The sequence below is a fragment of the Plodia interpunctella genome, chromosome 29, assembly GCF_027563975.2.
Source record: "Plodia interpunctella isolate USDA-ARS_2022_Savannah chromosome 29, ilPloInte3.2, whole genome shotgun sequence".
Lineage (NCBI taxonomy): Eukaryota > Metazoa > Arthropoda > Insecta > Lepidoptera > Pyralidae > Plodia > Plodia interpunctella.
Genome location: NC_071322.1, coordinates 3208075 through 3226970, shown reverse-complemented (window position 1 = coordinate 3226970; position 18896 = coordinate 3208075). Strand labels below are relative to the sequence as shown.

Below are 18896 nucleotides of genomic sequence, written 5' to 3'. Positions count from 1 at the left end.
TTTTTTATTGCCTTTACGCATACAAGTTCATAAAAAACGGTCCAGCAACTTTTGACTTTCCAGAGTACCTCTGAAACATCAAAAATATACACAAAAAAAAAACAAAAAAGAAATAATTTTACACACTTTATTTGTACAAACATATTCCAACCAAAAGAAATCCCAAAAATACCATTTCATCTCAGATTTCATCGAGAAATTCGTGCAAATAATGTCTAACACATAAATCCCGTCATCTACCTAATCGCTGTCGTCGAATGACGATGAATATGAGGAAGACGATGAAGAAGATTCCGATGAGGCTGACTCACTCGAGTATGAGCTGCTTGACTGTGAAGAATATGAAGTTCCTGCGCTAGATGCATTGGATGATTCAATAGATTGGTAGGCTAATTCGTTAGATTCAGTGCTATATGACTGACTTGCTGACTGGCTGAATATTCGGCTGGATTGACTTTCACTTGATTTGTTAGAAGACTGAGAGCTTTCAGATTTTTGACTACTAGATCCACTGCTTGAGCCACTGCTAGATCCACTGTTAGATCCGCTACTAGATCCGCTGTTAGATCCACTGCTAGATCCACTGTTAGATTCACTGTTTGATCCACTGTTAGATCCGCTGCTAGATCCGCTACTAGATCCGCTGTTAGATCCACTGCTAGATCCACTGCTTGAGCCGCTGTTAGATCCGCTGCTAGATCCGCTGCTAGATCCACTGTTAGATCCACTGCTTGATCCACTGCTTGATCCACTGCTTGATCCACTGCTTGAGCCGCTGTTAGATCCGCTGCTTGAGCCACTGTTAGATCCACTGCTTGAGCCGCTGTTAGATCCGCTGCTAGATCCACTGTTAGATCCACTGCTTGAGCCGCTGTTAGATCCACTGCTAGATCCACTGCTTGAGCCACTGTAAGATCCACTGCTTGAGCCGCTGTTAGATCCACTGCTAGATCCACTGCTTGAGCCACTGTTAGATCCACTGCTTGAGCCACTGTTAGATCCGCTGTTAGATCCACTGTTAGATCCACTGCTTGAGCCGCTGTTAGATCCGCTGATAGATCCACTGTTAGATCCACTGCTTGAGCCGCTGTTAGATCCGCTGCTAGATCCACTGTTAGATCCGCTACTAGATCCGCTGTTAGATCCACTGCTAGATCCACTGTTAGATTCACTGTTAGATCCACTGTTAGATCCGCTGCTAGATCCGCTACTAGATCCGCTGTTAGATCCACTGCTAGATCCACTGCTTGAGCCGCTGTTAGATCCGCTGCTAGATCCGCTGCTAGATCCACTGTTAGATCCACTGCTAGATCCACTGCTTGATCCACTGCTTGATCCACTGCTTGATCCACTGCTTGAGCCGCTGTTAGATCCGCTGCTTGAGCCACTGTTAGATCCACTGCTTGAGCCGCTGTTAGATCCGCTGCTAGATCCACTGTTAGATCCACTGCTTGAGCCGCTGTTAGATCCACTGCTAGATCCACTGCTTGAGCCACTGTAAGATCCACTGCTTGAGCCGCTGTTAGATCCACTGCTAGATCCACTGCTTGAGCCACTGTTAGATCCACTGCTTGAGCCACTGTTAGATCCGCTGTTAGATCCACTGTTAGATCCACTGCTTGAGCCGCTGTTAGATCCGCTGATAGATCCACTGTTAGATCCACTGCTTGAGCCGCTGTTAGATCCGCTGCTAGATCCACTGTTAGATCCACTGCTTGAGCCGCTGTTAGATCCGCTGCTAGATCCACTGTTAGATCCACTGCTTGAGCCACTGTTAGATCCACTGCTAGATCCGCTGCTAGATCCACTGTTAGATCCACTGCTTGAGCCGCTGTTAGATCCGCTGCTAGATCCACTGTTAGATCCACTGCTTGAGCCGCTGTTAGATCCGCTGCTAGATCCACTGTTAGATCCACTGCTTGAGCCGCTGTTAGATCCACTGCTTGAGCCGCTGTTAGATCCGCTGCTAGATCCACTGTTAGATCCACTGCTAGATCCACTGCTTGAGCCGCTGTTAGATCCGCTGCTAGATCCGCTGTTAGATCCGCTGCTAGATCCACTGCTTGAGCCACTGTTAGATCCACTGTTAGATCCACTGCTTGAGCCGCTGTTAGATCCACTGCTTGAGCCACTGTTAGATCCACTGCTAGATCCACTGTTAGATCCACTGCTTGAGCCACTGTTAGATCCACTGCTTGAGCCGCTGTTAGATCCGCTGCTAGATCCACTGTTAGATCCACTGCTTGAGCCGCTGTTAGATCCACTGCTTGAGCCACTGTTAGATCCACTGCTAGATCCACTGCTAGATCCACTGCTTGAGCCACTGTTAGATCCACTGTTAGATCCACTGCTTGAGCCACTGTTAGATCCACTGTTAGATCCACTGCTTGAGCCACTGTTAGATCCACTGCTTGAGCCGCTGCTAGATCCGCTGCTAGATCCACTGTTAGATCCACTGCTAGATCCACTGCTTGAGCCGCTGTTAGATCCGCTGCTAGATCCACTGTTAGATCCACTGCTTGAGCCGCTGTTAGATCCGCTGCTAGATCCACTGTTAGATCCACTGCTAGATCCACTGCTTGAGCCGCTGTTAGATCCGCTGCTAGATCCGCTGCTAGATCCGCTGTTAGATCCGCTGCTAGATCCACTGTTAGATCCACTGCTAGATCCACTGCTTGAGCCGCTGTTAGATCCGCTGCTAGATCCACTGTTAGATCCACTGCTAGATCCACTGCTTGAGCCACTGTTAGATCCACTGTTAGATCCACTGCTTGAGCCACTGTTAGATCCACTGTTAGATCCACTGCTTGAGCCACTGTTAGATCCACTGCTTGAGCCGCTGCTAGATCCGCTGCTAGATCCGCTGCTAGATCCACTGTTAGATCCACTGCTAGATCCACTGCTTGAGCCGCTGTTAGATCCGCTGCTAGATCCACTGTTAGATCCACTGCTTGAGCCGCTGCTAGATCCGCTGCTAGATCCACTGTTAGATCCACTGCTAGATCCACTGCTTGAGCCGCTGTTAGATCCGCTGCTAGATCCACTATTAGATCCACTGCTAGATCCACTGCTTGAGCCGCTGTTAGATCCGCTGCTAGATCCACTGTTAGATTCACCAGATGGCTTGCCTGGTTTTCCTAGATGGTGTGGCTTTCCTGGTTTGCCTGGGTGGTATGGTTTTCCTGGTTTTCCTTCATGACAGTCCTTTCCAGATCCACTACTTGAACCACTGTGGGAACCACTGCTGGATCCACTGTGTGCTCCGCTGCTAGATCCACTGTGTGCTCCGCTGCTAGATCCACTGTGTGCTCCGCTGCTAGACCCACTGTGTGCTCCGCTGCTAGATCCACTGTGTGCTCCGCTGCTAGATCCACTGTGTGCTCCGCTGCTAGATCCGCTGTGTGCTCCGCTGCTAGACCCACTGTGTGCTCCGCTGCTAGATCCACTGTGTGCTCCGCTGCTAGATCCACTGTGTGCTCCGCTGCTAGACCCACTGTGTGCTCCGCTGCTAGATCCACTGTGTGCTCCGCTGCTAGACCCACTGTGTGCTCCGCTGCTAGATCCACTGTGTGCTCCGCTGCTAGATCCACTGTGTGCTCCGCTGCTAGATCCGCTGTGTGCTCCGCTGCTAGACCCACTGTGTGCTCCGCTGCTAGATCCACTGTGTGCTCCGCTGCTAGATCCACTGTGTGCTCCGCTGCTAGACCCACTGTGTGCTCCGCTGCTAGACCCACTGTGTGCTCCGCTGCTAGACCCACTGTGTGCTCCGCTGCTAGATCCACTGTGTGCTCCGCTGCTAGACCCACTGTGTGCTCCGCTGCTAGATCCACTGTGTGCTCCGCTGCTAGATCCACTGTGTGCTCCGCTGCTAGATCCACTGTGTGCTCCGCTGCTAGACCCACTGTGTGCTCCGCTGCTAGACCCACTGTGTGCTCCGCTGCTAGATCCGCTGTGTGCTCCGCTGCTAGATCCACTGTGTGCTCCGCTGCTAGATCCACTGTGTGCTCCGCTGCTAGATCCACTGTGTGCTCCGCTGCTAGATCCACTGTGTGCTCCGCTGCTAGACCCACTGTGTGCTCCGCTGCTAGATCCACTGTGTGCTCCGCTGCTAGATCCACTGTGTGCTCCGCTGCTAGATCCACTGTGTGCTCCGCTGCTAGACCCACTGTGTGCTCCGCTGCTAGATCCACTGTGTGCTCCGCTGCTAGATCCGCTGTGTGCTCCGCTGCTAGATCCACTGTGTGCTCCGCTGCTAGATCCACTGTGTGCTCCGCTGCTAGATCCACTGTGTGCTCCGCTGCTAGATCCACTGTGTGCTCCGCTGCTAGATCCGCTGTGTGCTCCGCTGCTAGATCCGCTGTGTGCTCCGCTGCTAGATCCACTGTGTGCTCCGCTGCTAGATCCACTGTGTGCTCCGCTGCTAGATCCACTGTGTGCTCCGCTGCTAGATCCGCTGTGTGCTCCGCTGCTAGATCCGCTGTGTGCTCCGCTGCTAGATCCACTGTGTGCTCCGCTGCTAGATCCGCTGTGTGCTCCGCTGCTAGATCCACTGTGTGCTCCGCTGCTAGATCCACTGTGTGTTCCGCTGCTAGCCGCATTGCTGTCTTCGTCGTTCTTTGAATAGGATTCGTTGCGACTGCGTTCTTCCTCACTCTTAGATTCAGATTGCGAGCTTGAGGACGACTGACTTTCTGATTCGCTCTTTGATCCGTTCTTCGACTGTAACTGGTTTTGCGAGCTAGCACTCGCTTCTGATTGGCTTGCAGCACTGCTGCTTGATTCGGAGATTTCATATCCATTTTTGGAGCTAGATGAGACTTGTTGAGACTGCTCTGAAGAGCTCTGGCTGGCTGAAGCTGATTTCGAGCTGGATAAACTGCTCACAACCCCATCGGAACTTGAGTTGTATTCTGGAAAAAGTTAAATATGGATAGTTAACATTTTTAATATCTTTTCGCTTCACCTGTGTGAATGTAGATATACGTATTCTTTTATCTGCATTGCAAGTAAGCAATTTATTAATTTGTTATAATGACTATCCAACTTTTGACATCTTTGCGATTGATGATTCAATGATTCTAGGCGTGTTGTGGCCGATTTTTTGGATGTACTTTATTTTGTAATAAAGAGTAATTCCCATTTTTTTGTAAAAAAAAAATATACGTTATTTTTTTCGAGTGTTTTATTGCTAACAATGTTGTCAGATTTTCATTTTCAGAACACAATAATTACATGTCACTTGTGATCAGTTTTTATTAATTACGTAATTTGCTATTGTTTTGTTGTTATTAAAGGATTAGGTTTCGATCATTTTAACCGCCGTCATTACCGCCCTTCAAAATTCTTTATTTTCGACGGTTTCTAAAATATTAATTTCAAATTATTTATAAAATTTTACACTACTCCTAAGATTGTTATTCATAAAATTATTAGGTAGTAGAATAGGTATACTTGTCTTGAGGGTAATGACGGTGATCGTAATGCTCAAAAATTTACCCAGGTTACCTTCAGAGTATGACTCAGACTCGGAAGCTGACTCCGAGCTTGAGCTGCTACTGAAATATGACTCAGAAGTCTCTGTGATGACGGGAGACGAAGTCTTCACCGTCCCGACGACCACATCACCGGTTGGAGCTGGATAAAAAACAGCAGATTTAGAAAAAACCGTGCAACATATATGTTATATAGATATATTAAGACAAAAAAGACAAAAAAGATTGGTGGAGGTGGTGTTGGTTAAGAACAGGTCTCAAGTTCGAATCCTACTGCCACGTGATAGTAGTTTTCATCGACCAGCACTCGCTTCCGATGAAGGAAAACATCGTGAGGAATCCTGAATAATTTATCAACTAGTGTGTGAAATGGAGAAGGCAATGGCAAACCACTCCATCTTACTAATATTATAAATGCAAAAGATATATCTCTCTTACTCTTTCACGCAAAACAGATTGTAATGTAATTTGGTAAACGGATAGAATAGAAAACCTGGAATAATAACACACAAGGTACTTTTATCTCGAAATACCCACGGGAGCGAAGCCCCGGGACCAGTGTTATAAATGCGAAAGTTTGAGTGCCATAGAATCTGGGATTATTGAAAACGTATTCTAAATACTTACATGGGTAACCAGAAACGGACGCAAACGCCTGAAAAAGATCACAATTTCATAATTAGTTATTACTAGCTGTTCCCCGCGAACTTAGACCTCCCGAACACAATAAATTTTTAGAACATTGTAAATATTTCAAAAACGGCTTCAGCCGATTTTGTTGCCCCACGAACTTAATGATTGTATTGGTAGATCCTACATACCTTTCAAATTTTATCGAAAACGGACGAAACGGTTCAAAAATTATCGCGTTACATACATACGAGTACATACAAAAAGTTTTTGCCCCCAAGTAGAATTGTAAGCCTCGCTCGCGTCGCTCACTCGGTCAACTATTCCCTCAATACTCTCTAAAATCATTTATTTAAAAACTTTCTTGCACAAAATTATAAAAGGTGAACTTATTGCCTAAATGGATTCTTGATTTGCCGGACAAAAAATTTAGAAATTATATAAAAGAAGAAAAATTATATTTTGTAAAAAGGCATATTACAAGTCTGATGATTATGTGAACGACAATAATGTCTGGCCCAAGCATGGTGCAGTATCCTCATAACATATGTAACTGATTTATGACATTATTACGTACGTTTTGTACATTTAGCTTTTTATTTATATATATATTTTGTGTGACAATTTTCAATATTTTTTTTGGATTTTTTTTATTTATTTTATTTATTTATTCAAATTTTGACATTTTTAATAATGATGTAAATTCGTCCTCCTAATTTTTAATATATATATAAGACCTATATTTGTTAATTGACGTCCTTGGAGAAAAGGCTGCGGTGAAGTTTGTTGCGCCGCTTCTTCTTCACTTGCGCTTTGGAAGCCGGCAGTAGACTTAGTTTAAGTAATTTTTTTGACGTCAATAAGTGATGTATATCATCCTAAATTGAATAAAGAATTTTGAATTTAAATTTGAATTTGACTTAACGTCATATTCTCTATCAGTCAACCATTAAACAGTTTATTTAAATACATACATTTATAAAATTTATTTTTTATTCAGTCGTATTGAGTTTCTGAGGGATAGGTTGCTAGCTCATTGTCTGAGAGAAGAAAATCCATTATCTATATTCTTTTTGACAAGAGAAGAGAAAACCGGTACATTCTCTGTAGTTTTATCGCTCTCGGGCAAGCATGAAATATTTCTTTTCACTTTTTAAAGTTTTTTTGTTTATAGTATAATAGACTTTAAAAAAATATTTCCTTCTTTTAAACTTTTTTGATAAAGATTTTTTTGTTAATACTTTAAGAAAATTATTTTCTTAACTGTCACACGATAGTTTCAAATTATTTTACTAAAGCGAACCGGTTTTTTTTTTTTAATAAAAAGAAAACAAAGAAAAAACATTTTTTTTCACTTACCACGAGGGCTAAGAGTGCGAAGAACCTCATGACTGAGTTTGATGTCGATGGTTTATTACCACCTTATATATACCAAAATATAGTCCACACAAACACCATAATTTGTAAGCAATCGAAAATTCACGCACCTGATTAAATATACATCATACAATAATAAAACAAAAAACATAATATATTCGTGCACTCAAAAGTATTTTTTTTTACATTTTTCCTATTACAGATATTTGGTTCAGTACATGTTTACTTTATTCAAAATTCGCGAAATTATTTTAAAGAATACTTACGTTTTTTATGCGCAGTAGTGCCATCTAGTTTATAAAGCGCCATTGACTTATTTACCGAAATCGCGTACTTTCGGGAGAAAAATTAAACATATGTGATCCGTGATTTCAGCTACCTCAATACCTACCAAATTTCATACATATTGATCCAGCCGCTTGAGCCTGAAGAAGTAACAAACATACTCACAAACTTTCGCCTTTAATAATATTAGTGGGATGACAATTTCAAGGTCATTCCCGTCCGTCATCCCCGGTTTTGTCTCCGCCGGGAACGAAAGGAAATTTTCGTAAGAGAAACGTGTTGCATCCAGCGGGTGCCAGCAGAAATTAAAGCTTGGATATTAACGTTGTGTATTTTTTACGTGTTACGAATTTTCGATGCGTTCTCCTGACGCGAGATTAACATTTTTCACCCATCCCACAAATCCCAGTCGTCACCGGTTTGTCCCCTTCACAGTTTTAACAAAAATTCCCATTCATCCCCGGCGGGAATTGTCGAAATTACAGCCTATATAAACCCAATGTGCAGCCCACTTCCTACGGCTGTCGAAATATAAATTTACTAGCTTTTGCCGTGCGTCCACTTGTAACTTATTATTGTCAATGTCTCGGGTTACAAAACCTATACCAGATTTTAAGTTAGACCATATGTTATACAACTGTGAAAATCTAATTAAAATTCCATTCAGCAGTTTTTGCGATCAAACATAGAGAGAGACAGACGAAAATTTTCTTTAAAATTGTATTAAGTCCCATACAGTATTTCACCCCCCTCTTGAAGGGGTTGAGGGTTAATTTTCAGAAAAATCTGAAACACGTATTCATTAATTTGTTGTAAACAACTAAAACCCTTTTCAAGTCACTATCTTCAACTTTCATGTAAAAGCGCCCTTTCACCTTCTTCGTGGTGGAATTTCCAAAGATCCTATCTTAGTGCTCACCTACACTCCCCACATAACCTATATGCCAAATTTCAACTTCCTACGCCCAGTAGTTTCGGCTGTACGTTGTCTGTCAGTCACTCACTCAGTAACGGAAGAGTTTCATTTATATTGATATCTAGATAAATTGAAAATTTTACTTGCAGAACCCTGATAAGTTACTACTTAAATATCCGTTGTCGAAATGCGTAGATCAAGAGTAAATAATATATAACTCAATAAATATTATTAATTAGTTAGTCACACTGTTGTTTCATTTTTTCGTAAAGTAAACAAGTAAATTAAACTTCTGAAACATCTGTTCAAAGAGTTCTTTCAAAAGAAAAAAGGCTAGATTACTAACAAATCCACGTAATTTTTGAAAGAACCGGCAATATAATGTACCTATTATAACTATATTAACTGTTGGCTGCGGCTTCGCCCGAATGAATTTCCCATTTAAAAAAAGAGTTGAGATGAAAATTCGCGTAATACACAGGACTGCTTAATTACTTTAATCAAAATCAAAATCAAATCATTTATTCAGAAATTAGGCCTTCACAGGCACTTTTTCACGTCTTATTCTAAATTAAATGATGTTTACCAAAGCTACAAACTACTAGCATTTCGGAACGACCACTGCTGAGAAGTAATGCCGAAAGAAACTCATTCAAACAGTGTTGGTCCCTATTATGCCAGAAGGGCTTACCATGTTTTAAATATATATTTACACGATTTAGATTCGTATAGTACCTAACTCCATTTTCAATAACACCTATTCTATTTTAAAAAATCTATTTTAAAAAATATATTTATCGATCCGTTTTGTGTTTTGACATGAAAAAAAAGAGACAGTACTGTAATGAAACTCCTTAATTACATTTTAAAAACCTTATTGCATTTCGAACCAAGAATAGAAAAACCAACAAGATTTTATTTAATGTATGTTTTGACGCAGTCAGCCCCCGGAGCTGAATAAGATTACGTGTGTGTTAAAAAAGTATTAAATATTATCTAATAAAAATAAATTTTAAATAATAAGCGATCCCAATCGTTACAGTACCTTTTGTCTCTTTTCTTTTTTCATGTCACATATTTACTATAATATCCAACCAATCTCCTTGAAATTTTGCATACATGTCCGATTTGCGGTGCAAAACTGAACCAAAACAGCGGCCGCCAGTGCAAGCTTATTTAGAGGCTTTATAAGAATTTTTCGTGGTTATTTGTCTACGAAAAATATTGAGAATGTTGAATTTTGCTGGTATAACCACGAGAAATCTTTTAAAACACTTTTGTCTCTCTCTATATTTTGGCCGCCATCTTGGTTTAACTTATACTTATAGTTTGAAGTACGGAGAGACCTACCTTTCATCCTGGAAAAATAACTGCTCCCGTGGGAACTGTTATTGAGGTGGCGGCGTCGTGGGTCGGGTCGGGAGGTTCCCTCTATTGTGGTTGAGCTTCGCGATGGCTGACTCACGCGTCAACTCGTGAACGCTGCCGGGGTGAACTGGTCAGCTCGCTCTCTTATTAAAAGTCTTTTCGTTTGGTTAATTATACTATTCTTTTCCTTTCATCAGCACTTGATCACAATCATAATATGTTTCAGTATACCTTTTGACCGTGTACTTTATTGTGTACTTACATGTTATATTACTGATAAAAAATTATACATAAATTTAAATTTAAAAAATGGTAAGCCCTTCTGGCATAATAGGGACCAACACTGTTTGAATGAGTTTCTTTCGGCATTTCTTCTCAGCAGTGGTCGTTCCGAAATGCCAGTAGTTTGTAGCTTTGGTAAACATCATTTAATTTAGAATAAGTATGACGTGAAAAAGTGCCTGTGAAGGCCTATCTTAATCTTTATCTCCCCTAGTTCGCTCCCGTGGAAATTTCGGTATAAAAAGTATCCTATGTGTTATTCAAGGTTATATTCTACCCGTGTGCCAAATTTCATACCAATCGGTCCAGTAGATTTTGCGTGAAAGAGTAACAAACAAATATACATACATACATCCTCATTAAACTTTCGCATTTATAATATTAGCAGGATTGCAATAACTATAAGTTACTCCCAACATTTGGGATTGTAAATTACCACAAATATATCTCAACTTCCCTTACGTTTGTAATTTAATTACTCAGAGTGAGTTGCACCGTAGCATTTGGCATTGACATTAACAGGCGCGCCGCTGACGTTTAAACAAAATGGCGTTACATTGCGGTTTTCTTGCGCACGTTAAAGTTAACGTCAAAGTTGACGGCGCAACCCACCCTTAATATTAACTGATACTTATCTAACAATTATATTATAAACACTAGCTTCACCCCTCTCACCTTGTGTGGTGTTGTTGTGTTGTGACAATGTTAATATAATAAAAGTAATGATTTATTTTCTTTTCCATTTGTTTTATTACATTAAAAATAAATCTTAATAATCCTAACAAATATTATAAATACGAAAGTATGTTTGTTTATCACCTCTTCACGCTGTATCTACTCAACCAATATTCTTGAAATTTTGCATACAATGTAGCTTGAAGTGTGGAGAAGGACATAGGGTACCTTTCATCCCGGAAAAGTTACTGTTCTGGGAAGTTAACGCGGGCGAAGCCGCGGGCAAAAACTAGCTATATACAGGGTATTGATTGTTTATTACACAAATGTGAGATACGAATGGTAAAACTAAGTAGTATCGAAAGAAATCGTTGTCAACATGTTTATTTGTTAGACAAATGCAAAAGCCCCCGACTTTCAATATTCATTTCGCTACAACTTTTGAACGGCTGAATCGATTTTGATCAAACATATCTAAGAACCACCGAATAAAAATTTGCTATCAAATAAAACAAAACAAAATGGAGAAGGCAATGGCAAACCAATCAATTAATAATGCCATGAAAGTTGTTGTGTGCGTTTCATTCCATGTAATGACCACGGCCCTCAGCCATGAGGAATACGACTATGAAGAAGATATATAGGCACCTATTTAACTAATTCTATTTATAACGTACATAACGAACTGTTATGTACAGTCTACAGAGTATCAACGTACCCCGCATGGCGCGGTAATAGCACTTTTCATGGCGGATCAACCGGTGTGAGGGGGGCAAGGCAAGTTAATTTTATCAATACTAGGAATGATCGATTAACACCAGAAAGTGAATTGTTTACAAGCTCTAGGGAGAGCTGCCCTTCCCTGCCCCCCTTGGCGACGCCCTTGCTAACTCACCGAAATATTCGCTTTTTAATATTAGTCCGAAGTAAGATGATTTTTTGTAGACTGTACTTACCACAGATTAAAAATGCTATTAACTGTGGTTATTATTATGATAAAAACTTCATAAGTAATTACTTTTATAATTACTTCCTCGTATTGAAACTTACCTGAATTTGTAACTGAATATATTTGTTAAGATTTAACGAAAAGCCAGCTCAAGTAGCTAGAATGAAATATGATAAAATTTTTATTGTGTAAGTAATTTTTTTATTATTTTAGTATAATATTATATATAACATTATATATACATAGCATGTTATTGCTTACCTAAAACCCTTGTCGGAGTCAGGAGCCGTTCCTGGATGCACTATGAAGTCACAAAAAATTTTATTGATACCGCATTAAGACTATTTTTTTATTTATTTATTACGTTTGAACAAAAGTCGTAGAACAAAAGTTGTTAGTCTCTATGTACCTTATGCGCCTTTGGAAGGTTATGCGTTAGATACCAGTAACCCTGTACATTAAATTAATTTATATTACAGGTATTCTTGCTATATATCCAGCACGCGGCTCCGTAGACGAACTGGCTCCCTTCATCCCCTACATGTCAGAGGATTTGTACTATAGCATATTCAAAGATAACAATGAAACTGGATTCAGTCTTGGAAAAGGTCTTTTTCAACGTTTGTACAAGAGTTTTCCAATGGAAATAGATATTTTCGGGTGAATCTCCGAGCGTTTTGCCCGATGCGACCGCGCGTCGTTGTAAATTTTTCAAATTTTAACAAAGAGAAGAATCAGGTTTACTATCTGACTTTAAAATTATTAATCAGTACCATGGTCAATGTCAATTTTGTGAATGATTGATTTTGGAAATGATTCCTTCCTCAAGAAAATTGACGGATCATAACGACGGTGAGTCCACAGCGATCGAAACGCACGGAGATTCAACCTTTCCGGGAATGATAAGTGGCCTATGTTATACGAACAAACCAAAATACTTTCGTATTTAGTTGAGATTTTACTTGTACTTTATGAAAGTACTAGCTGCGTCCCGGGGCTTCGCTCCCGCGGGAATTTCGGGATAAGATTTAGCCAATTTGTCATTCCAGGTTACCAAACCCGCGTACCAAATTTCACTCCAATTAATTTTAATTTATTAATTCATTTCGAGTGTGTTATTGCTAACAATGTTGTCAGATTTTATTCAAGTCGCCTAAAGGACATGACATTTACGAATACGCCTACCGCCATCTAGTGGCAAGTAGTCGCATACACACTGGTGCACTCTCAGTGTACTAAACCACAGATTATATATGCTTCCAGTAACTAAACTGTCAACCAGAGTGCAGGTTTCCTCACGATGTTTACCTTCAAGCAAGTGGTGGTATATGAAAACTTGTATGATTGGTATACAAACTCATGTGGCACGAGTAGGCTTCGAACCTGGGACGTTCTATCGGACACAGGCGGACGGTCTTAACCATTAGGTTTACGATTAAAATTCTTATACAGGGTTACTGGTGTCTAACCCATAACCTTCCAAAGACGCATAAGGTACTAGAGACTAACATCTTTTGTTCTATGACTTTTAGACTAGGCTAGTTTTATTGTTGTTTCCATAAAACTACCTCTATGTTCGATTCCGCTACATAACGCTACTGTACTATCTAGTCTGTTCTCCGAGTATTACATAGAGTAAAGATGTGTAGAATCGGAAATTAGATTGTATTTTTTTTATATGAAAAAAAAAACTAATCACGAAAAGTCGTAGAATAAAAGTTGCTTGATTGTACCCAAGTAGTCTTTAGGAGGTTTTGCGTTTGATACCTGTAACCGGCCTGTAGGTATATTAATTTCAAATCTTCATTTTCAGGACACAAATTTCTGAGTAAACGTGACATAGACAGTTTTAGAAGATTCGGTGTATGGTCTGTGAATGTTTTTTGGCCGTTTGCGTATTACGACGAGGATACCAACAGAAAGGCGTGCGCAGGAGTTAGATACATCTACAGGGGATCGTAAGTTTCGCGTAGGCGCAAATGCCTGGGTCATATAATGTCCCATTTTTATATATTTATATGATGTATAACTAACGGTCCGTACCGGCTTCACTCGGGTAAAAACAATAAATTATACACCTCTGAACCTTCCTCAGGAATCACATTATCTATTGGTGAAAACCGCATCGCTGGCTAATATCTCTAAAGCTTCGTGTTTTCTAACCGATTAGGGGCATGGCCTAACAGTTGTGTTAGAAAAAATACATGAACGCGTTTGCCGAGACGAATGGCTAACATCAGCGTTGTCTGCGGGGAGGGGAAGTGACATATTTTGTGTTCGCGCTCTCTAGAGAAAGACATTTTTGAAATGAAACAATAACAACAATAGGCGTAACGGACAGGCGGTTTTGCTAACGTGTTTCAACGTATCCTCCGCTGACCTTGATCCTTAATTTTAAGCTTTTCTCATGGTTGTATGATTGTTATTTTTATATATGTCTATAAATACTGATTGTTTGTCACTTGTTTTACTTTTTTGTCATATTTAGTCAAGTAAGTACCAGCGTTATTTGCACACATGCACGTTTTTTGAGTTTTTTGGGTTCAGTCCAGATTGTAGTGTTAAATTACTTTGTTTACTGATGTTATAGATTGTAACCTGTTGTGTATGCTGCTATATAAATAAATAAATAAATGTTTTACTAACGTGTTTTGATAACACGTTTTGTTAGAAAATTGGCGCTGCGGACCCGGCTTTACAGCGCTTCCCCCACCACCACACATTGCACAGAGCAATGTGTACTCGTAGCCGGGAAGGCTGGCTAATATCTCAAAATGTCACAGTAAAAACATGTTTACCTATTCACAGTTTAGACTACATATACCGCTATTACAACATAAGAGCTCTATATCACGACACGTGGGAGTATGACGTGGGTTACTTATGCCACCAAATAATATATCGTTATCAGATTATGATTGAAACCTACCACATAGTCATTAAAAAGTAAGTAAAACTATTATATTTTAATTTATTTTTAACGGCCCCAAACAATTCGCTAATAATAATGAGATGAAAAAAATTCTGGAATCGAGCGGGAGGTTCCAGAATTTTTTCATCTCAATATTATTTTCAAAAATAAGTTAATTATTAGCATATGTGACATGTATAATAAATCCATTTAAATTCGCTAATAGTTCGGCACACTTTGGTAGATTCAGTTCATTCGGCACCGTTAACAGACGCGTCATGGAGAACACCTATTTACACATATAATAAGGAAGTAGGCTATGTCTGTACATGGCAGACATTAAAGAAAAATAATTATGGGACTAATAGAAGTGAAAAAAAATGTTTTTGTCTGTGTCTCTGTCTGTGTACTGATCTCTTTACTTACCCTGTGTAAATCAGCCTTGATAAAGATTTCCGTAAGACTATTTTCCGTGAGGTTGCTATAACCGGGCTGACCAGATTATTTTATTAACCCCCGACGCAAAAAGTTAAAAGTGTTATAAATTTAACGTGTCTGTCTGTGTATCTATCTGTGGCATCGTAGCTTCCAAATGGATGAACCGATTTTCGTTTAGTTTATTTTTGTGTCATAGATAATTTTATCTCGAGTGTTCTCAGCCATGTTTCATGAAAATCTGTTCAGCCGTTCGAAAGTTCTAGCGTAATGAAATGAAGTCGGGTTTTTTTTTATTTGTCTAACAAATAAACTTGTAATATGTAAGTTTAGGATAAGGATATATGTAATTTTTTCCGCTTTTCAGATTCGTGAAGGATCCAGACAGGAGAATACTGACCATTCCCCCATTTTTCTACTTCTACACGAACATGATCGAGCAATCGCAACTGATTTTCGAATACGTGCATATGCTCGAAGAGTCAGAGGCCAAATACCGAGGGATCACTAACATGCACTGGGTGGACCTGAGCACGAGATGTAAGAGAAGTTCTCTCTCTCTCTCTCTCTCTCTTAAGCCGGGTCCGCAGCGCCAATTTTATAACAAAACATGCTATAAAAACATGTTATACAAACAGGAGAAGTTAGGAAAACCGCCCGTCCGCTCGCTTATTGTTGTTATGTTTGTGTACCCCATATTGCGTGTACCCTACGTCTTTCTTCAGTGAGCGCTAACACAGAATGAGTCTTTTCCCCTCCCCGCAGGCGAACGCGGGGGATGTTATCACAAATTCACATTCGGACATTTGTTTTTTCTAGAACTGAGCTGGCTACTCAAATAGGTGGTGGGGTTACGTGTAGTGTAGCTACTCAACGCTAGATGGCCCGTACGGACCAAGCGTTATACGATTTTAGATTTTATCACAATGGAATACAAGTTATTTTTCATTCACACTAAAAAAATTTCGAGTTAATTGGAAAGATTTATTACCGAAATATAAAATAATGATATTCAAAGTAAATATCGACAAGGCGCTGATAGGACTGATCGTAAAAGTTCTTAGTACCACAATTGTTTTTGCACTCTTGAACAGAACATAGAGTCATTTTGTGTGTTTTATTGTAATCGAACACGCCGGATACAGACGATAAAGCGTTAGCAACCACAAAACGACTGTGTGTGGACTGAGTCGAGTCTCCCTAGACTTCACACGTCCCTTCCATGTGTAGTTTATCAATGTTTCAGCCCGTGTGAAAAAGAAGGGGTACTATAAGGATATGGACGATGCAACAGCAGGAGGTGACGCCGACGATGAGGATGACGATCCCGCGAAAATTGGCCCGAACGCACCACCTGATAAGGACGATAAAGTTGCCGCGGCCTATGAGAGGCAACGAATTGTAAGTTTTATCACGATCAATCGATCAATCGATCAATCGATCAATCGATCAATCGATCAATCGATCAGTCGATCAATCGATCAGTCGATCAATCGATCAGTCGATCAATCGATCAGTCGATCAATCGATCAGTCGATCAATCGATCAGTCGATCAATCGATCAGTCGATCAATCGATCAGTCGATCAATCGATCAGTCGATCAATCGATCAGTCGATCAATCGATCAGTCGATCAATCGATCAGTCGATCAATCGATCAGTCGATCAATCGATCAGTCGATCAATCGATCAGTCGATCAATCGATCAGTCGATCAATCGATCAGTCGATCAATCGATCAGTCGATCAGTCGATCAATCGATCAGTCGATCAATCGATCAATCGATCAGTCGATCAATCGATCAGTCGATCAATCGATCAGTCGATCAATCGATCAGTCGATCAATCGATCAATCGATCAATCGATCAATCGATCAATCGATCAATCGATCAATCGATCAATTATTTTTATTGCAGGCCATGTTGCTACAGAAAAAGAGAGAAAGAAAGATTAAGAAGAAACTGGCCAAAAAAGGAAAATTACAACTCATAAAATCAACTTACACACGAAGAAAAAACACCACTGGGTAAGTATCTAACCATACCACAGACCGAAGGGCTAATTACAAGATTAAATTAAGTTGTTCCAGGTTATATTGTTATATTCTACCCGTATACCAAATTTCAAAACAATCCGTCCATTAGATTTTGCGTGAAAGAGATAACAAACACACATACGTCCGCACAAACTTTCGCATTTCATATTGGAAGTTTTGGTTGGATGGATTAGAAAATGAAATTTTACTTTTTTTTTTCAGCTTCTGGTGGTTCGATTATGGTTGGTCTATCGAAGGCTGGCCACCAAAATGACATGACTGTACTAGTACAGTCAACCGCATATCAAGTTACCCTGCATGGACCTTTATGCCGGGGCAATAAGGGCAAGATTGCACTGATTTTATATGCTGTTGACTGTACACTGTATTTTTTCTTGCGAGTGCTGACATGTAAACAATCTTCACTGTTCTCAATGTTGTATTTTGTTTTAAATACCTAAACGTACATTTTTTATTAGCCTATTGATGTGTCCCACTAACAACGATAACATTCCCAAAAGGGGTTCACGTCAAGCGGGTGGGCGGTTGTAAAATCATAGACAAATCTTTGACAATGGCATTTTTTGCGCTGAGTTCTGAGCTGTGACGTCCTAAAGCCCAGAGTCAGGGCTTTAGCACGTCACAGCTCAGAATGCAGCACATGAGGAGATGAGAGAGATGTGTCCCACTGCCTGTGCAACGACTTTCCCTTTTTCCACAAATCTCTGACAGCCTGTTGCCAAACCCGCAGCCTAATAAAAAAAATGTAGGTACATAAAATATTAATTCAAATGTACACATTCTAAAATAATTAATATTTATTACCCGCGAGTAAGTATATTAAATGGTTTCGTCACACATTAATTTTAACCAATTTTAGAAAATAATAATGTTTCTATTCCCGCTCGATTAATTTTTTCCATCTCAATAATATTATCAAAATCACAAAAGTGATTTGTTAAAAAGTTTAATTAATATTACTGTTAAATCATAAAAGAGGTATGTTCTCAGAGCGTTTTAACCGCTGTGGCCGCGCTGTCATTCGTTTTACTGTCTGACTTTAATATCTAAATATAATTTAATACTTTAATATCCGATCTATACTGTGATAATGTCAATTTTATGAATGACTAGATGTTGCCCGGGGCACCCCGGGGCTTCGCTCCCGTGGCAATTTTGAGATAAAATATGGCCTATAACAATCTTTGATAATGTAGCTTTCTGATGGTGAAAGAATTTTTAAAATCGGTTCGGTAGTTTCGAAGATCACCCGCCTCAAACATACAAACTCCCAAACGCTTACCTCTTTATAATAATAGTATATAGATTGATTTCGGAATTATTATTACTTCCTCAAGAAAACTGACCGATCGTAATGACAGCGCAGCCGCCAGCGGTATAAACACTCTGAGAACCACCAAAAATATATGGTAAGATTGTTTACATAATAAGATACGAAAAAAACGGAGTTTAGGTACTTACAGACATGTGCTTATGAATAAAAATATTTACATAATAAGAATATAAATGATTAAATTAAT

The 18896-nt window shown here is 40.0% G+C and overlaps 2 protein-coding genes across 3 annotated transcripts; one reads left to right on the top strand and one right to left on the bottom strand.

Moving 5' to 3' along the window:
- Window positions 1–113: 113 nt before the first annotated feature.
- Window positions 114–7556, bottom strand: LOC128682142 (uncharacterized transmembrane protein DDB_G0289901-like). Of its 2 annotated transcripts, none has more exons than XM_053766696.1 (4): window positions 7482–7556; window positions 6120–6147; window positions 5497–5634; window positions 114–4910 (listed from the first exon to the last, which is right to left on the bottom strand). In XM_053766696.1, the coding sequence occupies exons 1-4, from the start codon at window positions 7509–7511 to the stop codon at window positions 241–243; spliced, it is 4866 nt and encodes a 1621-aa protein (XP_053622671.1). In that variant the 5' UTR covers window positions 7512–7556; the 3' UTR covers window positions 114–240. The 2 variants fall into 2 exon arrangements, with proteins under 2 accessions (XP_053622671.1, XP_053622672.1); XM_053766697.2 differs by having other exon boundaries at window positions 5506–5634.
- A 4490-nt stretch (window positions 7557–12046) lies between these two features.
- LOC128682156 (uncharacterized) lies at window positions 12047–18896 on the top strand. Its single transcript, XM_053766725.2, has 8 exons — window positions 12047–12162; window positions 12454–12582; window positions 13788–13932; window positions 14783–14920; window positions 15688–15860; window positions 16567–16721; window positions 17237–17346; window positions 17578–18896. The coding sequence occupies exons 1-8, from the start codon at window positions 12144–12146 to the stop codon at window positions 17627–17629; spliced, it is 921 nt and encodes a 306-aa protein (XP_053622700.1). The 5' UTR covers window positions 12047–12143; the 3' UTR covers window positions 17630–18896.